The sequence below is a fragment of the Tenrec ecaudatus genome, chromosome 4 (assembly GCF_050624435.1).
Source record: "Tenrec ecaudatus isolate mTenEca1 chromosome 4, mTenEca1.hap1, whole genome shotgun sequence".
In the NCBI taxonomy this organism is placed as follows: domain Eukaryota; kingdom Metazoa; phylum Chordata; class Mammalia; order Afrosoricida; family Tenrecidae; genus Tenrec; species Tenrec ecaudatus.
The window spans coordinates 142,093,195-142,106,796 of NC_134533.1; the positions used below are offsets into that span (position 1 = coordinate 142,093,195).

General features: G+C 53.3%; 1 protein-coding gene across 1 annotated transcript in view; it reads right to left on the reverse strand.

Moving 5' to 3' along the window:
- Positions 1-500: 500 nt before the first annotated feature.
- The window catches only part of ESYT3 (extended synaptotagmin 3), a 43,364-nt gene continuing 30,262 nt past the window's right edge, over positions 501-13,602 (reverse strand). The window contains exons 11-23 of the mRNA XM_075547859.1: positions 11,985-12,033; positions 11,524-11,613; positions 11,120-11,182; positions 10,955-11,017; positions 10,541-10,609; positions 9,615-9,701; positions 8,871-9,020; positions 6,510-7,003; positions 5,062-5,160; positions 4,411-4,542; positions 2,375-2,480; positions 1,039-1,088; positions 501-537 (exon numbers count right to left, since the gene is read on the reverse strand). Coding sequence (XP_075403974.1) covers positions 501-537; positions 1,039-1,088; positions 2,375-2,480; positions 4,411-4,542; positions 5,062-5,160; positions 6,510-7,003; positions 8,871-9,020; positions 9,615-9,701; positions 10,541-10,609; positions 10,955-11,017; positions 11,120-11,182; positions 11,524-11,613; positions 11,985-12,033 — 1,489 coding nt within the window. The remainder of the gene's footprint in view (positions 538-1,038; positions 1,089-2,374; positions 2,481-4,410; positions 4,543-5,061; positions 5,161-6,509; positions 7,004-8,870; positions 9,021-9,614; positions 9,702-10,540; positions 10,610-10,954; positions 11,018-11,119; positions 11,183-11,523; positions 11,614-11,984; positions 12,034-13,602) is intronic.

Genomic DNA, 13,602 nt, shown 5'->3' on the forward strand with positions numbered 1-13,602 from the left:
GGTATCAGGGTCTCCGTAGCTCTTTCGCTCCAAATCCGCTGCAGCCACAGATGGCCAGGCCTTTGGAAGCCTGAGTTCATGCCATTTTGGGGGCGGGTCACATTTTGCTTCCATAAAAGACACTTTAGTCCCTGGCCAGGAGTCCTGGTAGCTCCTCCAAGAACAGAAGCCCCCAACCTCCCTGATGCCAGGGGTGGGCCTCTCACCGTGTACAGACCGGACTGCCGTCAGAGGCCCGCACTCACCTCTCAGTGGACAGGGCTCGCTCGGTTGTGGCACCCCTGCCCTTTCTTTCCCGATGTGGACAGTGAAACCAACCAAGGAAGAATAGTTCCTGCCTTCTACATGCCTCTCTCCCTCTCCCTGCTACTCTGGTGTCGGAGTTCACAGAAGAATATGCGTCTGTATGTGTTTCCAAAGGACGTTTCGGATGTAAGTTACAGAATCCACACAGATACACATTGGATATAAAGGAATACAGGTGCCGGCGGTGCTCAGCATCAGCTTCCGGACCTGCCGTCTGGAGTCAGTGCATACCTGGAAGGTAGATAGGTTTGGACTTGAGTTAGAATCGAGAGTGCGCTGCAGAGGGAGCAGGACTGCAGAGTGCGCTGCAGGGGGAGCAGGACTGGATAAGTTGCCCGGTTCTGCCTGCCTGGACATAGCAGGCCCGCCTCCCAGTTGGCCTGCCAGGGTCAAGGCTAGAGCTCACTTTCTAGCTCATGGCAACCCTCTGCAGCTCCGTGGGGCTTTCACAGGGTCCTTTGTGGAAGCGGAGCCCTGGTGGGGCCGTGGGCTGGTAACCAATAGGTCAGCCTTTGACGGCCATGGAGAAAGAAGAGGCAGCCTGCTTCCACGGGGATTTAGTCTGGATCAAGGGACAGCAGTGAGCTCTGCAGGGGTTAACAACCTAAATAGTTGAAAATCAGTCTCCTTCCTTAGGAGGAGGGGGACTGAGTGCGGACTGAAAAGGACAGGACTTTGGGGAGGGACTGTCTCCAGCAGCAGAGTTGGGCGGTGAAGCAAGGGCACACTTACCACTGAGAAAAGCCCCGGATCAAATCTTCCTTAGATAAGTCAATCAGCACCTAGACAACCACACATGATCAGTCCCCTCCTGCACACTGCCCTGTCTGCAAACGCCTGCCGCAGGATGCATGGACCCCCGCAGCCTGCGCATCAGGGGTTCTGAGCAGGGGCTCCTTTTCCTGCGCCCCTCCCGCCCTCCGCACAGAGCCCTGCGGAGAGATGGTGCCCACACTGGCCTCAGTGTTCTGGGGAGTGACTTCAGGAAGTTAAACATGGTCCCTTTTCAGGATTTAGGAGCTCAGGAATGCTACAGGAGGAGCAGCCTGGCCACCTCATGAACTGCTGAGCCATTTGAACAGGACACCACGGTTTCCTTCTCTGTGAAAGTGACGAGCATGCCACCGACTTCGTCAAATTGGACTCACAGGGACAAGTGTAATTCAGTTTATTAAACTACAGCGACTGCTAACTGTGATTCAAGTGCCATTTTTCTGCCACCTCTTGGTATCTCCCGGGGATTAGATGTCCTCTAGTTTTACTTCCAGTAAAATCCTATCACCGCAAAAATCTCGTAGCAATTAAGAGGTGCAAGCTTCACGGATTCCCATAGTTACCAGCATGCAATTTAAACACCATGGTAGATGATCAAATGTCTGGGGAGTGGATGAATGTGGATGGACCTGAGTTTGTTAAAATTATCTTATTAATATGTGTTCATAGTCTCATTAGTTTCAAGATTTAAAAACAAACATCCTCCTGCTGGACTGCGCCCTCTTTGAAGGCAGGGTGTGGTGGTCACCTAATCTGGTGTCAATGTAAGGATTAAGGGTGTAGGGGTGGAGTCTAGGCTGTCAATCTGGAGATAGCCAGTGAGACTTCTGTGTGGCCATGGCCTTCTCCTGAGAATTCTGGGAAATCTGGGACTTCCTCCATGGAGGCAGAAGACACCTCTCTCTGCTACTCCCTGGAAGACGTTGCAGAAGACAAGCTGCAGGGATGCAGCCAGCCCTCAGAAGCCGGAGAAGCCACAGAGAGAGCCCTGCCAACACATTTGGCTTCATTTCATGTGTTTTGTGAGTCCGAAGACTTTATAGATTGCTATCGGACATATGGGCTAATGTCAGACTTATGGACTTGATCTGGACTGGCCTGGGATGTTTTCCATGTTTAATTGCTCTTATATATAAACCTCTTTCTTATACACATATGTGTGTTTATGAATTTGTTTCTCTAGTCTACCCAGACTAACAGGGCTTCCCCACTACTGGGCATGCCATGTGGCCCATGTGCCAGCCTGGCCCACCAGTGAGCTCCACTTAGGACCAAGAGCCCCTCCTGTACTTACTTTGCCCAGCTCCTTTCTTCGGTGTGAGCCAAGGGGTCTACTGTTTTTCACTGCGACATCTAGTGACCTTTTCTGTACTTCTTCCATGGGAACAAAGAATTCAAATCTTTAAGAAACAAAATATCAGGAAATGAACACCTTTCAAGCATTTCTGTGGAAAACCTAAAGTGCTTTGTCTATTTCTCTACTTTTTAAACAGAAGATATGGACAGCTGAAAAGAGGTCATCACAGCAGGTACAGCGTGTGTCATCGTCACCCATCACTGCTGCATGCTAAGAGACCGATCGTCTAGGGAGAACCTTCGACTACTGAGTTAAAAGAACACCAATCCACTGCTAGGAAGTCCGTTCTGGACATCAGACAGAGTGGAACTGTCCCATTGGGTTCTTTATGGGAGCAGACAGTCTCGTCTTTTTCCCACGGTCTTTCCAAAATCAAAAGACGCAGTGAAACAATTAGTCCAGAGGGTTAACGGACTAGACAAACATTAGTGTCCACAACCCTGAGCCCAGAAGAACTAGACAGTGGCCAGCGATCACTAGTGACTGCTCTGGAAAGGAAGGGCGTGCGCAGAGTGGGAGAAATTTGTAGAACAGAACTCAGTCATAAAAGAGACCCACCAGGCTTACTGGTCAGGTAGAGACTGGTGGGACACCCCACCCCCCAAGACAAGGGTTTTGGCCACGCTCCCGGTCTGGAACTGAACTCACTCCCATTTGAATGTTCAACTGGCTAAGATAAAAGAGGCAGCATTTGTCCCGGTTCAGAGAGTTAGGAAGGCAGCAGCAGGACTGGAGTGCACAGGGAGGAGGGGACATCGAGGGGACTGCTGTGGATGTGTAGAGCTGGTGATCTGTTCTGTCAACCATCCCTAGCAAAAGGTTTGAAAAAGAAAATACAAAAATCCTCACAAATGACCCCCCCCACACACACACACCAAAGGGGGGAAAGTCCTTCAGGAAGCAGACCGCCACATCTTTATCCTGTGGAACAGCTGGTGGGGCTGAGGCAGCGACCTTTCACCTGGCAGACGTGTGTGCCCACTGTGTGCTAGAGCTCCTTCACCATGCACGTCTGGCTTGGCTCTGGTCGATCCGGGCTGCCATCCTTTCTGCTGCCCATCTCGCTTTTCAGGTGCCCACCTCAACCCCTAACTCTGATTGTCCCCGCCTGGCTGAGGGCAAGACGCGTGGAGAACCAAGCCTGTGCTGTGGGCACACTCGGTCCACACACAGACACCTCGGGCCCCCTGACGACTGGGCCCTGTCTTAGGGTTGGGGTTGCCCAATGCCTCCCTCCCAGATCATCTCCTATTCTAAGAACATTCCTAACAGATTAGATTTGTCCCACAAGTCAAAGGTCCACTCCCCTGCCTCCTACGTTCCCACAGAGTCCGTAACTGTGTCAGAGTTGGCTCTAAAGATGAAATCTCTTTTGTGGCTCGAGGTTAGGATGGTGTCTGACAGCCAATGTTCCGTCCGTGCTGAATAAATAAAGTTCTCTTGGCGCAGATGAAGTCAAAGTCTAGCTCTGGAAGAAGCACAGTTCTTTTCAGACACGACCCAAACACCCCTTTTCAACAGGAACAGTTATTGGCCAGGGAACCCAAATGGTCAAGCGTTGTATCTTCCTGGGGGGCTAGAAACGCCTTCTCGTAGGGCCCTGGCGTCGGGGGGAGGCCCTGATGAGACCCTGACTTCTGTGCTTTGTTGCAGGAGGGGAGACAGACCAAAGAGCTTGGAGACTGGGGAGCAATTTTAGGTCCTTGGGTTCAGAGCATGCTTATTTTTAACTGAAGTCAAAACCGATCGCAAGGAAACATTTGACCCGACAAAGCCTCTGATTATCAAAGCGAGCTGAGTTCAAGAGCGAGTAGGAACCAGCCCTGATGAGGAGCAGGAAAGGTGGGTGACCACTCTGCTGCACTGCCCTGGCCACGCTCCCCCAGCAAAAAAGCCACCTGGTGCCAGAGAGCGCGGGTTCCTCTTGGGCCTTGCCCCGGCCACACCCCGCAGGGTCCAGTGGGTCCACTTACGTCTCATCGAACAGGGGCTCCAGGGTCTTCCGCTTCACTGAGGTCTTCTTGCGACCTGCCCACCTCCTCTCGGGCAGCAGGTACACCCGGACGTAGGGGTCAACCCCGCTGGCGGTACACGGCCTCAGGTTTCTGATTGGATTTCAAAGACAAACGAGAGAAAACAGACCTCTGGCTTTGGAGACTGAAAGTGCTCCCTGGGGAGAAAGCTCTCCTAGCTGCCCGGCTTCCCATGGGCTCCTAACGCAGCCAGACGCCCTGCCACCTGCAGCCTGGACGCCCCAACGTGAATAAAAGGCTGCGGATCGGAGGCTGCACCTGCTCATCAGCGGCATGGTTTTGAAAACCTGCCTCTGTGTGAAGTCCCAGGTAGAGCATGTCCTCCGATCCAGGGATCCAGGAATGTGGCGGGGGGTGGGGGTGGGTGGGAGAATCTGACGACCTGCAGGCAGTTTTGCAATGGGGTCTGACCAGCAACACTGATTGACCGAGTCCTAGTGCTGCCTGGTGAGCAGGCCTTCACATCCCATCTCTCAGCGCTACTCTCAACTGTGGGCTGCCGCATCCCTGCCCTTGATCCAAGTGTCCCGGCTCTGATTTCCAGTCACTAGCTGCTCTCAAAAGACCGTCCTGGTCCCAGAATCCCTGTACCTGCAACCGTTGACCAGCACACTGAGGCAGCGCCGCAGACAGACGTACCGCACGGTGAGCTGAATCTCACCCAGCTGCCGCGCCCTCAGACCCCCGCCTCTGCAAGGAAAGGTCAGGTCAGCTCTCTCCTCAGCACGGGACTGTTCTCCTCCCCCCCCCACCCCGAAATGCTCTACTTTGGGAACAGAGGGTTTTGTGAGTTAATAAATTAATTTCCGTTGATGCTGCCTCTAGAAGGGAGCCCTTTCCCTTTCCATCCGCCATCCCTGTGCTGAAGGCAGGCTGGAAAAGTCTTTTAGGATCCCAGGATCCAAATGAAGACATTAAAGATCCTAGAGCATTTTTGTTCACGTGTTTGGGCGCGATGATAGTGATTTGTAGGCTGTATAATTTTAAAGACAACGAAGGGTAAAGGGCTATGATGTTATAACTTTGAGATGGTTCTGTAAAACACAAGTGTGTGTGTGTGTGTTACCTAAATATAATGCAGAGCAGTCAGTGTGAACAACTGGTGGATCTGGGTGGAGGGCGCATGCACATGGCTGTGCTAGTCTTTCAACACTTGGTGTCAGGATATCTTTAGAATAAGAGATGGGACAAAGTAAGGCCCCAGAAATTATCATCAGGAGAAAATGGCTAATCCTTCAACTTTTAAAGAACATAAATGACAAAAAGTACAAGTGGCTTACAAAGGCCATCTCTGTTGTAGAGAGAGCGTTGAAGAGTGAAGTTTCGGGGTCTAGTCCAGGCCTTCAATTAATAACTAAAACTTGGCTTCTATTATCTGAGCTGATGGTAAAACAGGGAATTCTGGACATCTACCATTTTAATCCTTGGATTAAAGAATATTACGCTCTATTAAGTTCTTGGATGTTACGATATGGTCCCAGCACACAGAAAGCTCTCTGCGGGTGCCCAGCACAGCTGGCTGGATTCAGGAGGAGCTTTGGGCTCGGGTCAGTGCAGTGGTTCCCTTGCTAGCCCGATATGCACGCAACTCAAATCAGCACGGGCATTAACGCTGGCGTGGGGACTGCCTTTATAGCATGACTCTTGGTGGGGCCTCTATGACAGTAAGTTTTCTCTCATACATTTAATAAGTCAGGAGTTAATTGGGGAACACAGTGAACCCACAATAAACATAATAATGGCACTAATTAGATGATTCCACATTCCAAGCTTTCCATTTCACCCTAGTATGGCTCTAGCATTCAGGAAGTGTTTGTGCTGGGAGGAGTCTTGAAGACCAATGGTCAGCCTCTGCTTTATAGTGAGTCCCTAGCCAGAGCTAGAGCCTGACTGCCTGGGTTTTCCTTCCGCACCATGCTACTGCTTCATAAGGATCGTTTGTGAAAAACCAGAACTTTCATCCAAGCGTGAAACTGCTTCCCCAGTCCAGGGCGAGTTTCCATGAGATTTTAGAAAAGATTAAGCAGAGAAGTGCATACTCAATGTTGAGGCTGATCTCGGTCAGGTCAAAGCAGGAGCCCAGGGAGTTGAGGGAGGACATGCTGGGAGCCAGCCCCGAGGAGGGCCATGCAAATGGGGAAGCGGGGCATTTCCTGGGTCTGGGAGACTTGATGGGCCCTGGCGAGTGGGCGCCTGGGACAGTCAGGAAGATGGTGGTCGAACTCTTCTTCTCTCTCGTGGGCTCACAGAACCCTCCAGCGCTGTCCTTGCCTTTGGGCTTTGGGGCTGTCTCTTGGCACATGGGCTCAGGGGCTGTGGTTGGAACACTGGCAGTGGTGAGGGTGCTCTCAGAGATCTCCGTGGTGTCAGAAGCAGGATCTGGGGGACACGGCACATCTTCAGGGGCCTCTTCCTGAGGTGGGGCTCTAGGGTCGTGGTTGGTGGCCACCTTCTTGACAAACAGAGGGCCCTTCTTTAGAGCTTCAGATCCCGTGTAAGGGCTCCCCAGCTCTCGTTCCTCAATGCGCAGGAACTGCAGGCAGAAGACAGGGTAGCTGTGGATGGGGTCCAGCCCCTCTTCCTTCTCCTCCTCCCCACTTCTCTCGTCACCCACTGCCTTCTCCTCTCTCAGAACAGTTTTCTCAAAAATGAGTGCCCTGTTCAATGACTCTTTTGATTTTTTTTTTCACCCAGAGACCGTGTCTGACTTCTCTGTGTCCCCGACCGCCCTCCTCTCTCACTGGTTGGTGTTCGCCAACATTTGGTCCTAGGTCCTCTTTTCTCTGCATGCCCCTACAGCTGCCCGAGACCCGGAGCTCTCTCGGCATGCGCTTCCCTCCCGTGTGGACTCCCAGGTCCACCTCCACGTCTTCCCTCACCCTAACCTGGGAGCGGGGTAGGGGCATCACCAGCTGCCTCCCGGGTGTGGCTGTGTCCAGCTGTCCTCTTATTCACCACTGTGTGCCCGAAACTGGGTTTTCGACTCAGCCCCACCTCTGTGCTCTCAGCCTTCCGTCCCAAACCTCACCATTGCGCTCTCCCCAGCCTCTTGCCCCACCAGTTACAGTTACCAACTACCAAGACCCATCCTGCAGTTATGAGGTGACGTTGAGGCAGTTCTGACTGACAGCAACCCTATGTCCTGCAGAACCAAACACCACCCAGCCCTCTGCCAACCTCACAATGGCTTCCAGCATCGCAGCAGCACGCAGCCACCGCAGTACAACTGACAGACAAGCGGGGAGACCCATCCTAGACACTGTCCTTGTTGGCAATCTGGTGGTCAAAGTGGTCTAAACATTCTTGTAAGGGATGCCAAATGAAAGGGAACGGCCTCCTTTAAAGTGAATAGCCAAACTCATCAGAAGGTTCACATGTCTATGGTTAAATGGCGGGAGGAAAACTGAAACAGGAAGATGAAAGGCTAAGCGTTTCTGGGGTCATTTACCAAATTGTGCAGAGACAAAGGACAAGTCCTTGGACTAGGAGTCCATGTAAGAGGAAGAGTTAGAAGTGAGGTCCCTGAAGTTGGGTTGAGTCTTTAGTGAAAAAAGTAGCATTGGAATAAAAATGTATCCTCCTCCCCACTCTCATGACCCCCATTCTACCTTACAAATCTGGCCAGACCAGAGCATGTACACTGGTACAGATAAGAGCTCTGGACACACAGAATCTAGGACAGATAAGCTCCTCAGGTACAATAATGAAAGTAAAGATACCAGGAGGGTAAGGAGAGGGTGGGGGGAGTAGGAGGAGGGGAAAGGATCTACATATAACCCCCTCCCTGGGGGACAGACAACGGAAAAGTAGGTGAAGGAAGATCTCGATCAGTGTAAGACATGAAAAAATAATAAATTATAAATTATCAAGGGTTCATGGGTCAGGGAGGGTGGTGGAGGGAGGGGAAAATGAGGAGCTGATACCAAGGGTTCAGGTAGAAAACAAATGCTACCCATGAAAGACAAGACAGGTTTGGAAAAGTTACAGTTAGAAATGAGAAAAATAGTCCCCCAAAATTTAAAACAACCAACAGGTCACGCAGTAAGTTAGTGGTTTGGAAGGTAGATCTGAGGAAGTTAGCCAGAATGTGGCACCAAGAATAAAGCGATGGGGATTCTGAAAGTCAAGTCAAGAGACGTGAAGAGTAGGCTGAGAAAGCCCAACATAGAAGGAGTTCCCGGAAAAGCAATGAAAAGATAAGAGGGCAGCGATATTTCAATGGCTGGCAAATTATCGACACTGATGAGAACAATATAATTCATTTCTTGGCTTCTAGTCAAGAATAAACACAAATCCATTTCCTAGCTTTTTCTGGCCACTGATTCCCTAGAGAGAGAGGCTCCTTTGTCCCATGACCAGAGTTCCGCTTCCCTCTCTCAGGGCTGATGGTCCAGGCTTACCCGCAGCACCAGCCTCATGGAGATGAGGCTGTCCAGGCCCGAGTGGTCCAGCTGAAAGCGCTGCTCCAGGGTGAGGTCTGCGCAGGCGAGGATCTGGCACAGAGGGAACTCCAGCACTCCCAGAGCATACTCCTGGTCGTCATCAAGCACCTGCACAGCGGGGCAGTCACCAAACAAGACAGGAGCCTAGTCCACCCGCCCACGTCCACAGGAGGGGCCCTAACCGAGCTCCGTACTGCTGTGCGCACACAGTCCTGGTCTGGGAAGTGAGACTAGAGAACCGCATCAGGTCAGGCCTGGCCCCTGCCTCCTGTCTGGGGAGAGGCACTCATGGTCTATATGAAGTCAGCTGTCCAGGGTCACGAAGCCTTAGGGACAGGTGTGGTGGGCTGCTCGGGATGGGGCATCCGGAGAGGATTTCTGACAACAACATGAGTCCAGCGCCACCGCTGGTCCGTCGCGAGACTCTGAACACGTCCGTGTTTGAGCGTGTATTTGCTCGTGTGGAAAGGAGAAAAGACAGTATCTCTTTGCCATCGTCAATTTGTCAGGATCGAAGGATTGGCTTTCAATGACTGCGTCGCCATCACCAGTGTCCAAAGTCTCACACCGGCCCCTCGCCTACTACGTACGCAGCCAGAAGGCGCTAGTGCAGGGACACGTCTTGTGCAGCAGCCTCACGGCTGTGTGCTTCAGGCCCCACCCCTCCAGAGCTGCGGTCTAAGAGCCCGACTTCAAGCAAACCTTCACATGTAGCTCCTCAGCCGCCACGTTGCGCACAAAAAAGGAGAACACTTGGGCCCACACGGGGTCCTTGCTGTGGCGACACGTCTGGGGACAGAGAAAAGAGACCATTGAAGGGTCAGCGTGGCCGGTTGGATGCCAGCATCTCTGTGCTCAGTCTGGCCACTGGGTACTACTGGGAACCACTGGGTGCCACTGGGAGCCACTGGGTGCCACTGGGAGCCTCCTCCTGTGCTTCCCAGGGATCAGCCTCATGCGTGCTACAGCCGGTGGGAGGCACCCCAGCCAGACGCCTGGTGAGGGAGGCACCCCAGCCAGACACCTGGTGAGGAAGCTTTGCCAGGAAGTGCAGCCGGGGCAGAAAGGACCCTGGCAGTGGAGTTCCCTCCCAGGGGAAGCAGCCGGAAGCTGTCTGATTCAGGATTGAGCAACTCCATGGAGGGAGGGAACGATAGGGCTTGAACGCCAAGCCCGGCCTGGACTCCCACTTCTGTTACTTTCTGGTGCAAGTCACTTAACCGCGGATCTTCAGATGCTTGAATTTGTGAGGAATAAATATAAAGATGCCTAGAGTCCGCTTGGAACTTGCTAGGTGTTTGGTGCAAGCTAATTTCCATCCTGTCTGCGGCTCGCAGCCAGGGTTGGTGCCTTCCTCTGCCCCTCCCTCATCAAGACCCACCTTCACTCCACATGCACTGACCCTGGCGGCCTGATAGGGAGAACTGACCGTTGGGGTTCTGAGATGATAACTTCCTACATGCGTAGAAAGCCTCATCTTTCCCATGCAGAGGCTGGTGGTTTTGAACTACTGACCTTGTGGTTAGCTGGCTAACTTGTAACTCCCTAAGCCAAGACCCACCCTAGGGACTTCCTTCCATTTCCTTCCAGCTCCTCACCCCCCAGGCCACACGCTGCAGCTGCCTTACCTTGCTCGTCTGTGTCTTCTTGCCTACGGACAGCTTCGCATAGCAAGAAGGGTCCCTGCCGCTCTTATTCTGCAACAGGAAAGACCCACACAGCAGTGGGGGCACTGTCAGTGTCAGCTGGAGGGGTCCTCCCCACTACTCCCCATGGAGAAAGCCGCCCAGGACCCCTCCAGACGCCTGGGCGGCCTTCACTGTCGGCCCTGAGTGCTGGGCTGATGCTGGGGGACATTCGGGGACACAGCAGCGTACAAGCAGGGCCTGGCTGGTGGGGCCCAGAGCAGGAGCTGGGCTTGGGCAGGGTGGGGTCCGACTCTGGCTCCTCCTCCGTGCTATGTGATAGAGGCACTAAAGAAGCAGTGTTGACAGGCGAGCTGTGACCTGCCCTCACTGGAGTTTTCTCACGCATGCGCTTACCTTGGCAGTGCGGGAGAGTTTCTTGGCTCGATAGTCGCTGTTCAGGTAGTCAAAGGGGCTTCTCTGCAGTGTAAGGACCAGGAGGGCAGTGAGCAGCATGTGGACATGGGAAGTGAATTTGAACCCCCCCCCACCCCCTCGACTGCTGGCCAGGCCACCACTCACCGGCAGGTTGCAGGCACTCTCCAGGAAGACCACGAGGATGGCAGTGGAAAGGCCCCCGGGGCCCTGCAAGCAGCACAGAGAGAGAGGGGTGGGGGTGACCAGCTGTGGCAAAAGGAAGCCAGCCAGCCCTCCCCCTCCAAAGGAATCACCCACACGATGGCTCACAGCCTGGTTTCTGTTGAGGTCAAGAACCCAACCATAGCATGGCAGATTCAAGCTGGACACACAGATGGATTTCCCACACGAACCAGGCTGGGGCTCTAAGGGCCCCTCTTCCCTGGAGGTGATGGGATGAAGCAGGCGCTGCAGCATGTGGACACGGGCTGGGGGACAGTCTCCAGGAGGCAGAGCTGCCTGCACTCCCTCCCCTCTCCGCATGGGACACCCATCACTGCCGCACTCACCTCGGCCAGAGTGTCCTGGTCAGAGGTCAGTGAAAGCCACTCCAGCCGCAGGTGCAGCCGCCCACTGGTCGTGTCATTGAGGGCAAACCACTGCAGGGAGGGGAGGGGGCAAAGAGCAGGTTGGTGCTACTTCCAACTCCTTGTCCAGAAACCAACTCATTGAGGGTGGGCTCTGGGCTCCAGGGGAGGAGGGGGACGGGAAAGCATGCTTATACCAGGGTGAAGTGCCCCATGTTGGGATGGAAAGCTCTCTGGCCAAGCCCGGCCTGCCCTCCCTGTAATACAACTGTCCCCCTGTGGGGGGCCCTTGGTCTGTGAGAAGATCCTTCGGATTGTGGCCCTGGGACTTGCTTATGCCTCATCCAGCTCATCCCCTGAGCACATGAGCAGCCTGGCTCCCAGGACCAGCCATCCTTGGGCAGGTGCGCCGCAAGGAACCCGGGTCCCAGTCCCCACTCTACCTCATCTACCACTCTGTTGGTCAGCACATCACCGAGGCAGATCTGCAGGCTGGAAGACAAGGGGAGGGGATGCTCAGTTCAAGTATGGCAAGAACATAGGCTGCAGGGGGCCAATCTGGAACCTACTATCAACCATCTGCTGGGGACATCAAGGTTGAGGATCTTGTTCCAAGGCCCCAGGAACCATTGGGAGACCAATTTGAGTGAAGGAAGACTTGAATTGAACAGGCATGTGTGTGTGTGTGTGTGTGTGTGTGTGTGCGTGCGTGCGTGCGTGTAGGGGTGGGGTTGGGGGGCAATGGTGGTTCTGGTCCCAAGAGGGGACTAACAGAGACTATTGGTTGCATTGATTCTGGCTTCGTAACCAGCCGGAGCCCGGACATTCTGGGTGGGCTAACTTCCTTGTATAGGAATGTCAGTGCACAGCAGTCTGATACAAGGAAGGAATCTAGCTTCCCTGTCAATCCTGTGCCCTCTCTATGACTGTGGCACCGCCTCCACCCCCACTGTGACACCCCATATGACCCTCCATTTCCAAGTGACCAAGTGCCCCTCCAGAAATAATGATAGTGGGCATCAGTGTGGGAGGATGTGGCAGTTAGATTTTATGTCAACTTGCACCTGTGTGAAAGTGTAGGGGTGGAGTCCAACCTATTAATCAGGTCAGAGCCTGATGATGCCCCAGAGGTGGGCGTAGGAGGGGGAGGGGGGTGGCCTTTCCTATAAGAGAAGCAATGAGAAATTCTCTTTCTCTCTGCTCCTTCGCCCTCCCTGTTGCTGAGATTCTGTGTCTGCCTCTCGGGTGGTCCCATGTGGGCAGCTGACCGGGAGCCAATCTCCGAGCTGTGTCCAGCCATGTTCCCATTGACTTTGGATCCACATGACTCTGCACCCACCAGCCTGTGCTCCCCCTGCTTCTGCTTTGCCTTTTGCAAGCTGATGAGTCTGAAGAGGGCTGCAGCTTACAGGGGACCCATGGCCTTGGGTTGGACTGGGCAGGGATGCTTTCTTGACATAAAACTAGTCTTGCAAACACCAGCCTTTGTGATCGCGTTGTCCCGAAGGGATCAGTTATCAGGCATCAAAGAACAAAAAAATCATATCATTGGCTGCACACCTCCATGATACGATCGCTGAAGACAAACGGGTACATAAGCAAATGTGGCGAAGAAAGCTGATGATACCCGGCTATCGAAAGAGATAGTGTCTGAGGTCTTAAAGGCTTGAAGGTGAACAAGCGGCCATCTAGCTCAGAAGCAATAAAGCCCACATGGAAGAAGCACACCAGCCTTTGTGATCACGAGGTGCCAAAGGGACCAGGTATAAGGCATCATGCAAAAAAAAAAAAGAATAAATAAATATATATACACCATAGTGAATGAAGGGGGAAGTGCAGAGTGGAGACCCAAGGCCCATTTGTCGGCCACTGGAGATCCCCTCATAGAGGGGCTTAGGAGAGGAGATGGGTCAGTCAGGGTGCGATGTAGTACCGATGAAGAACACAGCTTTCCCCCAGATCCTGAATGCTTCCTCCCCCCAACTACCATGATCCGAATTCTACCTTGCACGACTGGATAGGGCAGAGGTTGTACACTGGTGCATATGGGAGCTGGAGGCA